Source organism: Dipteris shenzhenensis, chromosome 24 (assembly GCF_047967505.1).
Source record: "Dipteris shenzhenensis isolate YYH24624 ecotype China chromosome 24, Dip_SZ_1.0, whole genome shotgun sequence".
Taxonomy (NCBI): domain Eukaryota; kingdom Viridiplantae; phylum Streptophyta; class Polypodiopsida; order Gleicheniales; family Dipteridaceae; genus Dipteris; species Dipteris shenzhenensis.
In genome coordinates, this window is record NC_141619.1 from 49,362,624 (window position 1) to 49,378,111 (window position 15,488).

Consider the following 15,488-nt stretch of genomic DNA (forward strand, 5'->3'; position numbering starts at 1 on the left):
CTATATTGAGTGTTTGAGTTTCTAGTTTAGTGAATTCCGTATACGAAATTCCATAATCATCGTAATCAATTTCCTCCATTTGCATATTATCCTCTTGAATTTCATTATGTGCTTCCTCATGCATTTCTTTTTCTATAATTGCCTTTCCCTTTCTAGATCTTTCCATGATGAGCCATAAGAGGCAAGCCTCTTTCTCTGGGAGTTCCCTGTCCGAAAATTTTTTGAATCTTTTAGACCACACTCTATCTGAGTTTGCTCTCAACCACTTCCGATTAGGTTGAGCTAATAGCTCTTCCTGTCCTTTGACAAAGATGGGGATGGGGAAGAGTTATGATTGGCATGCCCACCTAAATTCTTTAGTAGATGGAGGAGTCCTTCCATCCATCCACGCAGTTGATTCTCTGTCCCAAAGAGTCTGTCTCATGGCTAGCATTTCAAGATCAAATCTATTCAGTTCAAATCTAACTTTTAACCTGTCATTTTCTATCCACTTCCTTTGCTCTCTATCCCACATGTCTCCCCAGACCTGAATCCCTTTCTTGTTGAGCCACAAGGCATTTTTGATTTCGTCCTCCTGAGCAGGGTGGCTGACCAAATGGCTAAGAACCATATTGAATCATTGGATGCAAAAGTGCCCGTTTTGCTAGAGAACCCTTTCCAAATCACATATGGCCTCAATGATTCCTAGGCTAGCCATATACCTTTCTAAAGCTCTGAGCCCTTTGCTCTGCAGGATTCCTTTTTGTACATGGAAGACCCAACCAGAAGGTGTTTCCAGTGCTTACACTTGATAATCTTTACCTTACTTATATTTCTAAGGATTAAGTAAACCCAAATCGTATCCGGGTTCTGTGCTACCTTTATGATCCATTGTGCCATGAATCTTGCCACATATTTTTCAACATCTACTATTCCTAGTCCACCAGCCTTTGGTTTTGTGCAGGTTTGCCATTTCACTTTAGGGACCTTGTGATTGACCTCGTCTCCTCCCCAAAGAAAGGATCTGAACAAACTGTTGATCTATCTCAAGAACATAGATGTTGTGGAACATGGTCACATTTTAATTGAAATCCATAGATGATATACATGCAAGAGAGGAGCTATTTGTAGACTATGAGTTTTGAACAATGACATTGTATTTCTTTATGCATTCATTACTAATGGGAATTACTACTTTCTTGACAGTGGTGTAAATTGGTGCGTATTTTTTGTGTGTGAATAATATGCGAACATGTTCATAAATAACTTCATAGTCCCAATATCGATGGAAATTCTAAAGAGCTATTATGAAGGTGTTTTTGAATACCACGATGGCTCATGAGATGAATCTCATGCAAATGGGTTTCAAAGTTTATTATTTTATTGATGATAACATAGTTTAGGCATTGATATTTTATTTATTATTTGAGAATGTAGTTCATGTTTCGTACTTCATAAATGGCAATCTAGTCTAGTTCACATTTTTCTCCTATTTTTTCATGGAGAAAGGCTACAATTTATTCCAAAACTACCATGCTGGGAATTGGGATTTTTAATATAGTCTTTATAGGTGAATTGCCTCTATGTTGCTCAAGAGGCTTCTCAATGTTAGCACAAAACCTAATGTTGGGATTATCTGTTGCATGTGCTACACATAGAGACTCAACCTCTATCGCTTGTTGAGTTTTTTTTACTAGTGAGATCACTTTTCTTTTTCCTGACAATGCATGTAATGCCACATATCCATAAGTAAAGTGGTCAACAACTTTATATTCACCGTAATAGCACCTGATGCACTCCTTGATGATGCCACATTTCACATACAACTTTTGTTCATCCTCGTCTTCCTCATCCCAATAAATAATATCATCAACTTTTGTGCTATAGGGCCTTATGCTTTCCACCTTGGGCGCCAGCTTAATATGTATTATGTTGCTACCCTCATCAAAATCTAGGATATGGGGGAACAAGGTCCATATATAATATGCATGGATTTCCTACAAAAGTTTTAAATATGCAAGGGAAAAATATGACAATCTCCAGTCCTCCCTACCACAAAGCATAAGGTTTATACTTTAAATAGTATGAAACGCTTTAAGATTTATTTACATTTTTACATAATATGTGAGACCCAAGGTGGGGAGGCTTTTGGATGAGGGGGGTTAACATAAAAAATGCACTAAAACGTAAAAACCCAACCCCTTTTCAAAATCATGTAACTTTTTCATGTGTTACCAAAATTTCAAGGTGTAAAGACACATTATGCTAATTTAACTAATTTTCATATGTATTCTTACTCAAAGGAGTTGGTGACCCAGGGGTTTCCAATAAGTGCTCAAAGCCGTCTATCTTGTGTGATTAAACATGTCTAAAATTAGGTGGTCTCTGTCAAACCCATAAGAGATCTCTCTAATGCATGGATAACACCCACAAATCTTTGATTCCAAAAGGGAGCCTCTGCCATTACTTCGTTGAGACTTACCATCTTCATCATATTAAAAAATGATAGCACTCCAAACTATGATGGAGAGACTGTGCTCTCATTAAAGTGTGAAGCAACTTCCTGAAGGCAACCTTATCCCAACACATATCTTTGGTAGATCCTTGTGTGGTGTCAAACACACATAAGATGATTGGAAGATTTTCCTTGGAGTGATGTGTTAGAAATCACTCCCCTTTTATCTCCATTTTCACCTGAATAATTGTCCAAGGAAAACATGTTTATGGCATAGAGGTGTTACCCTCTCTTGTACTAAATACCTAATCAATATACAACAATGAAGGTTGTGGGAAATTAGGTGTGGCCTTACCTACTTACAGCCTCTCCTTGAGCCATATCTCACAATAACCCTTCAAGCTCTTATAAACAACTGACTCATTTTTGAAGTAACTTGCAAGGGATTCCCATGTTTGATTCCCGGGCAAAGGGTGATGTCTATTGAACTCCTTGATGAGCACTTCTTTTAGTCTTTCTCTTAATTAATCTCCATTGCCCATTGAGGCATGTCAATGGAGTCTTTGTCTTTACTAGACTTGAACAAGACAATCTTTCTTGATTCAATCTCTACTTGAAGTGCTTGTACATGGTCATCTTCTAATCCCATTAAACACCTCATATACATTATCGTAGGACTCAGACTCTCATGATCACCCTAGTTCACCAAGGTGAAAATCCTAATCCAATTTCGCTATATCTCATCATTGTAAGTGACCATGTGAGTGTCGTTAGCAGCAAAGTTGATCCCTTCAATACACGTGCAAATAAAAGTCTACCAAAATGGCTAGCAATGGAAAGAGAAAGGTTTTAGAGGTGTCAATTTATGATGGGGTTAGTTCTGGAAGAGGATGGTATTTATATATATACAATAGTGAACTCCAAAGGCTCCATAAAGGGCATTGTTTTGTGAACATCCAAGGACCAAATTTTAAAGATGTGGGGCAAGTTAATGACATGGAGGATACCAAAACTTGAGAAAAAGCCTTCCTTGCCTGAATATTCATACATGGATGGCACCACGTATCAGTTGGATCCTGCTTGTTTTGATCATGTGAGGATCAATGCTAGTGGAGATGATATACTGATATTAGGGGTTGAAATGTTTACCCAAAAAATTATACCAACCAAAAGATATTAGAAGGCTTTGATATGGTAATGACAGGGATAAATCAAGACAATAGAAAGATGAGATGTTTAAAAAAAAAAAACCAAGAGAAACAATGTGGCATTAGTGCCATTCCCCATGTAAGTCTGTGGAGAATGACATCGATGCCATTCTCACGAGAGTTTTTCACATGATCTTACAAGAATGGCACTGGTGCAATTAGTCACATACATTCTCCACAAACTCACATGGAGATTGGTTTCAGTTCCATATTTCTTCTGAAATTTTTCACATGAGGGTTTTCTCATAGAAATTTTTGAAGAACCTAGCACATGATGTTAGGAAGGTCATATGAAGTTGTAGAACATGGCACCAATGCTATTACTCACATGGATTGTGGATAATGACACAAGTGCCATTTTCCACAAACTCACATGTAGGTTGGCACCATTTCCATTATTCATGTAAGTCTGTGGAGAATAGCATTGGTGCCATTCTCCATGAGAGTGTCACTTTTCTCTTTTCACGAAAGATTTTTCATAGAAAATTTGGAAAATCCTAACCAATGATGTTAGGAGAATGGCACCAATCATCCATTCCTCACATGGATTCCTTAACATTCTTTGGATAATTTTCTATCGTTGTTGCCAAATTAGATAGGTATGACATACCAAAGCTATATGGTGCTTGCAACATTTTTGAACTTGGTGTCCCATGCAATAAATTATATCTTGTTGTAATAAATTTTGAGCTCAAGCTAAGATTTTAGGAAGTTTTGGATAATTCAAGTAGTGCAAGGCTTTACCAGTTTTATGTGTCTAAGATCTTGCTTGCTATTTGGACATTGTAATCTTTGTTTCCTATCATACAAATTAGCAAAATATCACAGCCTTAGCTCAACAAAAGACTAAGGAATCACTTGACAAGCCTTGATTAAGGAAACCTATCACTAGAGGTGGTCATTTGTAAGTTACCTTCTCATTATAGTGTGTTCATGCCATTTTAATCACAAGCATCCTCCCAAATCATGTGCATATCAATATAGAGAGTGATCGATATGGAAAACTGCTTATGGTGGAGGGCCATGACTACTTCAACATCATCCAAGTACTAAGTAGTGCTTGATGAATGGAATGACCAAAATCATCAATGGTCAAGGATAAAATGCAAAGATTCATGTTGAAATCCATCTAATAGAGAGGGCTACAAGTGAAAAGAGAGAATAAGAGAGTGCATCCCATAGGAAATTATAGTGGTGGTTATCAATTGCCTGAACTTTGTATATCACAAATAAGACTTCTATAGGATGATCCACACATCTCTAAGATGAATAGTATTATTTGGCTATAGAACTATGTTAGAAAGGTTGCAATATCAAGAAATACATTGCTAGGGCCTATCTAAAGTGCCTAAAAAATGCATAAGGTTTTCCATGAAGGTAGAAATGCCAAATTTTCATTTGGCTTTAACTTAAACAATTATAATTGCATAATTATATTTCTTTAGTTTTTGGATCTGATTGGATGTGTCTTTTGTCATGTAGGTAGATAGACTTTCAAATCATGCTTGAGTGGATACATACTAGAACATGATCCACTTGGAACATCAAAAGAAAGTGTTTTGAATCAAAAGTGTGACTTTTGAGGTGCAAGATTAAACCATTACAAGCACTAGCCTAGGCTTATTTGTGCATGATTCCCTCAAGAGAGGGACTAATTTTCTCCAATTATGGAGGTGGCAAGTACTCATACAAAGATTGGAAAGAATTGTGTAGTAGTCCCTCAAGAGAGGTACTACTATTATCCATTATGGAGGTGACAAGTACTCATACAAAGATTCAAAAGGAATGTGTAGAAATCAACCAATGCTAAAGGAGTACTCTGTCCAAGGGATCCCAACATCTCAAATGAAGGATATGGTGCACATCATAAAATATGGGCATATATGTGTTGAAACCACTGACGTTGTAGAATATGGGCACATATATGTTGAAATTGTAGATATTATATGTGTACAAGTGTAGATTATGTGCTTGATTAAAGACATTGTACTCCTTTATACATTCATTACTCAGTGTACTTTCTTACCTCTTTTTTTTTGTTCTTGTGATAATTCTTGTTTATGATGTTTGATTGAATATCTGAACATGGTCAAGGCAATGCTATATTTCCCATAACCCCTTGGTAAGGATGACTCCTTATATAGCTTTAATGTCTCTAGTATGACTCTCCCTATGGGATTATGGAGAATGGATCTAGTGTCATTATCCACAAGGGGACTATAAAGTGAGAATTTCTTTAGAATGATGTTGGTTTCAGAGTTTCTAATAGTGCATCAACAAAGTGTTAAGTTTTCAACAAAAAACTCATTTTTTGTCTTTGCCATCTATAATCCACGTAACATGTAAAGTTGTCATTTTACAATGAAGCCTATTATTTTTAAGATTTGGAAGTTTACTTAGTCAAGTTTGGAAGATACAATCTGATTCTGAATTCATGGTTATCAATTGTACTTTTGAGGTTTTAAAATGGTGCTTATAAACACCACTAAGGGTCACAACATGATGGCAGATCACTTAAATAGCTATCATGGGAGGTTTTGTGTAGCCTTGGAGATATTGAAATGAATGTACTCACAATAAAGAAAGTCTTGATAATGTAAAAGATGTTAAGATGTTCATAAACAATACTAAGGTTTACGAGATGATTCTCACTTAATTGAGTTTGGGAATTGATAGTTTTGTGAATGAGAATGTAGTTTTTCTGCTTCTTTTGATTTTTCATGAAGGAAGGCTATAATTTCTCCCAACATTGCCATTCTGGGAATTGGGATTTTCCCAAATTATCTAACTATGTATTACACATATTATTTCATTATTTATATATATATGTATTACACATATTATTTCATTATTTCTATATATATGGTACAATTTTATTCAAATGTATAGGGCCAAACGTATGATTTTGAGTTGTGTTCATTTAACATTAAACTTTTCATGTGCCAAAGGAGGGCCAATGGCTAGATATGTCAAATTGACATTGGGTTAATTTAAATCTATGAGAATGTGATCCTATGCATAATGGCTCTCTCTCTCTCTCTCTCTCTCTCACACACACACACACACACACACACACACACACACACACACACACATACACGTGCGCATGCACGCACGCATGCACACAAACACACACACACACATTCGAAATATGTTAAATTCACCTTGGGTCTCTTTGAGATGAGGATTATTTTGTGAAACAAATGCATGCCTATTGAATGATGGAAAAAGTTAATGGTATGTTGTCCTACAACACTTGGTACTATAGGGATATCGATAACTTTGGGTTATATTATGGATCAACCACCTTGAGGTAGTTTTATGTATCGCTAGCTAAAGTGTGTCTACATGGATACTGAGTACTTTGGGTCATGTTGGCTAAAATATACTTGTTTTGGTTAATTGGATTCAAATTTATTGCATCTTTCCCTTTTTGATTAAGAAGAATCCAACTAGTTTTTGTACTTGGCACTTTTATTTTTTGTTATAAGAATATTTAAAATAAGTATTAGATCCTTGATTATCTTGATGTATTGATAATACTTATCAATCTTGGTTCAATTCATTATACATGGCTTTGTCATCTTCAAGTGGAGTTAGTATTTTGAAAGATTGATAAATTTCATCATATTTAAACCTCTAATTGAAAATATATTAAAGAAAAGGAACCCAACTACTTGTTTGTTAGTTTTTCATTTTTTATTTTGATTTCTCTTTTTAGCCTAGAGGGAGGGGCGGGTCTTAAGTACGATTATGCATGAAGTGATAGCAAGTAAATGGGGGACTCTTGGGCAGGGATGTTTTTATCGAAGCTATGCTTATATATTAATATAAAATCTTGGCGAAAGTTTTCAAGCTCATTTTTAAAGTTTCACAATATTGGTAGAATGTAGCAATTTTTTCAACATTTCCTTTTGAATTTTGAAGGAAAATATGTAAATCCTAGCGAAACTTTAAATTTTTTTGCATAAAATTTTCAAATCCTGGCGAATGTTTCAAACATTTATTTTTAATAAAGCATAACAACTTTCGATGCCAATATAAAAATTTATCTTCTTAACGAAACTAACTTAAAAAAATCATCCATGCTCTTGGGTACCAATCACCCATACAACATGAAGTGATAGCAAGTAAATGGGGGACTCTTGGGTACCAATCACCCATACATGTTGAAAGTTCTAACTTTGTATGTTATGTTTTTATTGATAGATTAGATTGGCTACTTTCGCTAGTGCCTAACCATATTCCAGTTTTATTTTTCAAAAGACAGATGGTTTTATATTACTTCCATCATATACAACTTGTTCAACTAAAAAAAAAGAATAACAAAAGGAGCTGAGATAGGAAGAAAAGAAAAAGAAAGATGGTTTTATATTACTTCCAGCATATACAACTTGTCCAACTTAAAAAAAGGATGAACAAAAGGAGCTGAGATAGAAAGAAAAGTAAATCATACATTCGTTATGGACTGAGAGTCTATGGACTTGGATTTGAAGTCTCTGATAAAAGCCTTGCCATCTCGAAAGACAACCCATTTTTCTTCTTTTTTGGCCACCTTTACCTTTGCAAGCTCCGAGGTCTGTCTTAAGCTAAGCTTTTGTGAGTTCCTCTGCCATCCACACTCTTAATCCTTTTAGCTTATTCAATTGTTAAACAACCTGATTTCTCTCAGCTTTTGACTTGAAGGTAAGGATTACATGCACTCGTACTTTTCCAATATTAAACTCTAAGTTTTCCATATACAAGTTGTAAATAAATTTCATGTTAATAGTTCATTTCGTTGCCTTCATATGAGAAAATTTTAGATAAATTTCAATGAGCAAATTCTAGTTTAAGTTTATTTTTTTTTGTTAGGCAAATTTTAGTTGAATTAATTGTATGGGGTCATTTATGATGGGATATTGAATTAATTCCACACACATTAGACATTGCAAATTGACCTTGGGTTGATTTGAGAACTGATAGCTTTCAGTGATGACTACGACAGCCACACTTTTCAAATTAATATTAGGTTTATTTGAATACTAATATCATGTGGTGATCATCACAATGTCTAGAGATGGAAAATCAACCTTAAGTCAAATTGAAAAGTGATATCATGTAATCTATGAAGATGTGATTATAACCATAATGACTCATGATTATGATTCTAAGCAGGGTGGGAACTACAATTATTAGATATAATAATTTAAGCGTCTTATTAACTTAATTGTGAGTTGTGGTCATTCATTCACAAGTACAGGGAAAAAGTATAATGATGAGTTGTGCATTGAGGACTTTATTAGACTTTCTATTCAAAAGTACAAAGTATGCAATGTCTGTTTGTTTTTGTAATTCCACTAATTATATTGTTATTCATATGGATACACGGTAGGAAATTTTAGCAAAAAATTACTATCAAAACATATATTCACGAACATGTGGATGTAGATGTAGATGAGTGGATATGAAGTGACAATTCCTTAAACAAGGATATGTGAACTCCATCATTTGAGAACATAAAGGTTTTAATAATTTCCAAAGAGACTTAGACAAAATTTGATATTGTTTTTGCAAAGCATGACAAACAATAAATAGGTAGACTTGCAAGATTACCTTCAGACTTTGGAAAATTGGTTATGCATAGACCCACAACATTAATAGTTCACTATACTACTTGACTTCCATCAATGACTACAACAGATATTGTTGGGTCTATTTTTTGAATGATAAACCTAAAGTATTTTTCTGATTTCAAGAATTCATAGCCATGGTAGAGAACTAGCCCAGCAGAAAGATCAAATTTATGAGATTAGAGAGAGGAGGTGAATACATGTCTTCAGCATTCTTGAACTTCTATAGAAGTAATGGCATTCAAAGACAGTTCACATGTGCTAATACTTCTCAGTAGAATTCAATAGTTGAAAGGGAGAATGGGACTTTAGCAGGCAATGCTAGGGCAATGCTTACTATGAAGCATCTTCCAAATCAATGTTGGGTAGAAGCAATTGCCACTTCAAACTACTTGCTTACTTGGCTTCTGACCGAACTGATTCATTGTATGACACCTTATGAATACTATATTAGGGAATTTGGGACTTTTCATATATTTTGGGAATTCCCAACATGCTTAAGATTTGGCCATTTGATTAAATGCTAACCCATTCATTGGAAGTGGAATCCACCCTAAACCCTATATTAGGGAATTATCCCAGGTCCTCGAGGGGTCCACCTCAAAATATTTTAGTATACCATGTGCATTCAAAACAAGGGGTATTTAAACTTAACTTTTGGGGAAATTTTAATAGGATTACAATAATAGGAGGGGTTTTTAAATACAAGTTTGGAAAAAAATCCTTTAGTTCATAAGTAAAGAGGGGTGGTTTTATTAGCCGGGAAATTTTAGTTGAGGGGTATTTTAAACACCCCTTGAATGCATGTGATACATAATGTTTCTTAGTAGTGCACCCCCTGAGCCTAGGTCCCACTTTGAAATAAGTGGCCAAGAATTGGCCACATGGTCAAATCTTAGCCCATTATTTGAAAGTGGGACTTAAGAAATTTCCAAATTCTCTAATAGAGTGTTTATGAGGCATTCACTGGATACAAGCCACACATTGGGCATCTCTGCAAGAAAACAATACAATGTCTGTGCTCAACAGATAACAGGATCTCGCACGTAAGAGAGAAAACAGATAGTATGGAGAATCAAAAATTTGATTACTGTAGAATTGATACAATAGATGGCACTGCCTCCCAACCGTGCGCTCCTGTGAAAGAAGCTTCAATGGCGAGCTGGAAACAGTAGAGGACGGAGGCTGGATGCTGAGGAATCAGGATTGTTGTAGCCAGTGATGAAATGGGCTTCACGGGCTTGCTCTTATATAGCCACCAGTCGTAGTCGATTGGGCTCAATTGGGTGACCGACCCAGTCCGCCCAAAACGGTCGACTGGGGGTCGATCCTGAAATAGGCAATCGACCACACGATAGAACCGATGCACAAAATAGAGCAACTAACTTATGGTCTCTGTTCGGCCCACAGCCATCCGGGACTATCTGGGACTCCAAACGGGCCCTGCAACCCGAGAGTGGGCTGTGCCCCGAGAAATGCTCCGTCTACCCTCAATGCGGTCAGTCATGGGATGCCTTCTTGCACTTGCATGTGGCCTAGTTGGCAGTGTGCCAACTCCATCCAACCATCAGGCCACACATGGCCCCCATCTGGTGTCCAAACGAGGACCTACCGGATAACCGAGCTACTCAAATGCCTTCTCCTCATATGGGGGGCTTACAAGTAGAGTTAGCTGGTTCCCGTGTAGTTACATGAGAGTGGAGCATTGATATCTAACAATCTCTACATATTTGGTTGCATAGCATATGCCCATATACATGACGATCATCATAGAAAATTGGATGTAAAGTCAAATAAATGCTTCATGGTTGGCTACAATGAAGAAAACAAAGCATACCAGTTGTATGATCCCATCAACCGAAAGGTCATAATCTCCAAAGATGTCATATTTGATAAAGAATCAAAATGGAAAAACATCAAATACACCAAAGATGGTCACACTAGTTACTTAGTCACCTACAGAAAAGGTTGATGAAGAAGAGCAAGAATTTTCAGAGAATCCTCGAGAAGAGCAGCAACTCAGACGATCTACTAGAGAAAGCAGACCACCAGCTAGATTGACATATGCTCAGAAAGGAAGCACCCAGAAGGTGGTATAGCAAAATTGACAAGTATTTTGCTAATCTGGGATATGTCATGAAGTCCACTTTATATCATACTCTCTACTACAAAGCTCAAGGGGAAGACATTTTTATTGCACTTTTGTATGTAGATGATTTGATTGTGACAAGAAGCAATGATACATGAAGTCCAATGCAAATCATACTCTCTACTACAAAGTTCAAGGGGAAGACATTACTATTTCACTTTTGTATGTAGATGATCTGATTGTGACAAGAAGCAATGATAGCTTCATAAGCAAGCTAAACAAGACTTACCTGCTTCAGAGTCCGACATGAAATATCTTGGACTTATGCAATATTGTCTCGGTATTGAGTTCTGGAGAGACATAGATAGCACCTTCATGATCCAGGCAAAATATGTGGATAGTCTCCTAAAGAAGTATGTACAAGAGGACAGTCCAACCTATACTGAATCTACAGAAAAACGGGTCTAACCCCAGACTCGACCAATGGTTCTAAACAGTTCATTTTCTTTCCCCCAAAAATGTAGCGCTCTCCTTATCTCCTCAAAGATAACCATTTCCAACACCACCCGACTATGAGGCCTTTGGAAAACCACATCTTTTTGGAATTTGCACTATCATGATTCCTTTGACCATCTGCCATGCATCATACATCATATCCGACAGTGAGTCTATCTCTCCCAAGAGCGCCATTTTCCTCTTGACTTTATCCTAGATTTGGGACTTGTTCAATCTTCTTATTAGATTACTCCAAACCTGGCGTGCAAAAGAGCAGGCCCATAAAAGATGTAGATGTGTTCTCTCGACAGAGATTGCAAAGGGGGCAAGTTCTTGGAACTCGTGAATTTCACTTTGCTATCCTTGCTCTCACCCGGAGTTTACCAATGCTGAGCACTCTCTTGGGAGACATTAATCAATCTAATGCTGTGCATGGAAATGTTGCAAGGTTGAGTTTGTATGAGATAAAAGCAAAAGTTCCATCTATTTCAATTAATCTACGGCGCTCTACCACCCCCTTTTTCCCGATTAACCTAAGCTAAAACACTCAAATTTCTTTGCAATCACCTCCCTCCAGAGCTCAGAGCTCTCGCCAGCCACCACTCTCTCCCTCCTCATCCACTCTCTCTTTCTCTCTCCTCATAGCTCCTCCCTCCGTCCTTCCTCCTCCCCTCTTACTTCCTCCCCTCCCTCCTCTTTCTTCCTCCCTCCACTGATCTCTCCTCCCCTTCCTCTTGCTCTCTTCCCCCTCATCCCCTTCTTTCTGCTTGTGTTAGGAGGGCTTCACAACCCCCCTCCCTGTCTGTTGCCGCCTCTTCCCCTCTTATACGCCGCGGCAAAAGCTTTGAGATTTGGTGGTTTCTCGAAGAAGCCACCCTCACGTCAATCGGCCCTCACCTTAAATTAATTTTGCCATCGCGCCCTTGCCTTAGGTTAATTTCTCCATCCGAGCGAGAACAATTTAAATAATAGCCCCAAATTCCATTTGGGGTCGTCCTATTAGCAAAAGATATTGGGAAATAAGAAAGGCGTAAAGGAATGAAGGAGAGTTGCTAAATTCTCCGACCTTCTCGAGTTTTCGAGGCGACAGCTACCTTAACACCACCACCTTTTTCTTCTCTCTTCTACAAGAACGTGAAGAAGAAGAAGAAGAACAACAACAACAACAAGAAGCAATAGGAAGCTCAAGCTCCTCCATCGCCATAGCTCAAGCTCAAGCTCCTCCATCGCCATCGTGCTTCCTACTTCTGTTTCCTCCCTCTCATCCATGGCCGACCCCGGCTACATCGTCGCCTCTGATAGCGACGACCCCCACCAGCTCCAGCACCAGCCTCCCCCGCAGCAACACCCCCTCCCTCCGCACCCTCACCCCCGCGACGAACCCTCCCGCCCCTCCCCCTTCCTCGATGTCGCCGTTGGTGTCGACCTCGGCACCAGTCGCTGCTCCGTCGGTGTCTGGCGTGACTCCCATGTCGAGCTCCTCCCCAACCCCGGCGGCTTCACTCGCTTTGCATCGCACGTTCTGTTCAAGGGTGACGTTCCCTGCAGCGGCGTCAGTACGGTGCTCTCCGATGCGGAAGTCTCTTCCGGAAGCGCCATCTTCAATGTCAAGAGGTTGCTTGGACGGTTGGATACCGATAAGGTGCTGGAAACCAGCAAGAATTACCCCTTTCTGCTTCAGACTTTGGATATCGGAGCCCGTCCTTTCCTTGCAGCTCTGGTGAATGATGTGTGGAGGTCGACTACACCCGAGGAAGTGCTTGCGGTCCTGCTTGCGGAGCTGAGAGCACTGACGGAGGCTCAGCTGGGACGAGTGGTCCGGTCGATAGTTCTCACCATGCCGGCTTCTTTCAGCAGGTTTCAACAAACCCGTTTAGAAAGGGCATGCGCCATGGCTGGCTTCCATGTCCTGCGATTCATGCGAGAACCCACGGCTGCTGCACTCCTTTATGCACAGCAGCAACAGCAAGCCAGTCAGGGCAACATGGGCAGTGGGATGGAAAGAAATGCGTTCGTATTCAACATGGGCGCGGCGTTCTGTGATGTGGCTGTCACTGCGACAGCTGGTGGCGTTTCCCAAATCAAGGCTCTCGCTGGAGAAAGCTTTGGTGCCGAAGACATGGTGCAGAACTTGATCAACTATGTACTCGGGGAAATCGATCCATCGCAGCTCGAGAAGAAATTCGGCGATATTTCCAGGTTAGCGGTCGATCTGCGACCCTTAGCCGAGAGAGCCATGCATTCCTTGTCTACGGCGAACAGTGCGCTTATAGAAGGAGACGTTTCCGGCCGGAGAATTTCAAGGATCATCACGCGCAATGAGTTCGAGGATGTAAACGAGGAGATCCTCCAGAAATGCGAGGATCTAATGCTGCAGTGTCTGCGGGAGGCGCAGGTGGACGTCGACAATCTGGCGGATGTAATTCTCGTTGGGGGTGGAAGCAACATACCAAAGATCCGCTCCTTGGTCCAGAAAGTGTGCGGGGGGAAGCCTGTCTACAAGGGAATCGACAGTTTGGAAGCGTCTGTACTAGGAGCAGCACTGGAGGGCGCCATAGCGTCGGGCTTAACAGATCCGTCAGGTAAGCTAGATTTGCTCACAATTCAGGCAATGCCTCACAGTTTAGGCATCAGGGTGGCAGGAAACGAGTTCTTGCCGATATTGCAAAAGAATGTGACGATTCCAGCGAGGAGGGATGTGGCTGTGACGACAAGCCACGACAATCAGGCAGAAGCTCTGATAGTGGTATATGAAGGAGAAGCAAAGCTGGCAAATGAGAACCATCTGCTGGGGTTTTTCAAGCTAACAGGGATCCCTGCAGCACCCAAGGGAGTTCCCATCATCAGTGTGTGTTTGGATGTAGATGCCTCGGATGTTCTGAGAGTGTTGGCTGGAGTTTGCATGCCTGATGCTCCTGAGAAGCCAGTGGTGCCCCTGGTGGAGGTTCGAATGCCCACTGTTGATGATAGCCATGGCTGGTGCACTGATGCAATCTTGAAGAAATACGGTTCTTCCCTTGAATTGGACCTTCTCCCTCGCCAACCTTCTGCTCCAAACCCTTGATCCAAGCATCAGTTCATGCAGTATTTGTCACACCACTCTTTTATCTTTTTTTCTCTCTCTTTACATGAAAAATAGTGAACTTCGTTCCAATTTGCAGCTTGTTATGCCCCATGGCTGGCTCTTGTTACTCCCTCTCCACACTTCCAATTTTGCATAGCTCATGTTATTCCCCATGGCTGGCCCCAGTTTTGTGCCTCGCCACATCTCTTGATCTTCAATTCTGAAATGACACCACTTCCAGAGAGCGGAATGGGAGTAGTACATTCACAAAAATAGTGTTTCACTTATGCGAGAGAGACGCCCTTGTATCCGCTGGGTTGGAAGTCCTCTGAAGATGGTTATAAAGTTGAGTAACAAAATTTTGAATACTGCAAAATGTGCAATTGAAAGCAGACTTACAGCTCTTTGTTGTTCAGATTGTCTCGTGCAAAACCTGTTGTATTTGAGACAAGATTCTTGCATTGCCTTCAAACGTTTCCTATTCCTTGTATTTGAGACAAGATTCTTGCATTGCCTTCAAACGTTTCCTATTCCTGCAAAACCATTTTTCTAAGTCCAAGGTTGGTGACTCTGCTATGAGGAGGTA

At 39.5% G+C, this 15,488-nt stretch overlaps 1 protein-coding gene across 1 annotated transcript; it reads left to right on the forward strand.

Annotated features, from left to right (window-relative positions):
* The first annotated feature begins 12,995 nt into the window (after window positions 1-12,995).
* HSP70T-2 (heat-shock protein 70T-2) lies at window positions 12,996-14,992 on the forward strand. Its single transcript, XM_087395995.1, has one exon. The coding sequence runs from the start codon at window positions 13,106-13,108 to the stop codon at window positions 14,900-14,902; it is 1,797 nt and encodes a 598-aa protein (XP_087252121.1). The 5' UTR covers window positions 12,996-13,105; the 3' UTR covers window positions 14,903-14,992.
* The last annotated feature ends 496 nt before the right edge of the window (window positions 14,993-15,488 follow it).

Excerpts from the sequence above, each read along its gene's own strand:
- HSP70T-2 (XM_087395995.1), top strand. The coding sequence starts at position 13,106 with ATGGCCGACCCCGGCTACATCGTCGCCTCTGATAGCGACGACCCCCAC.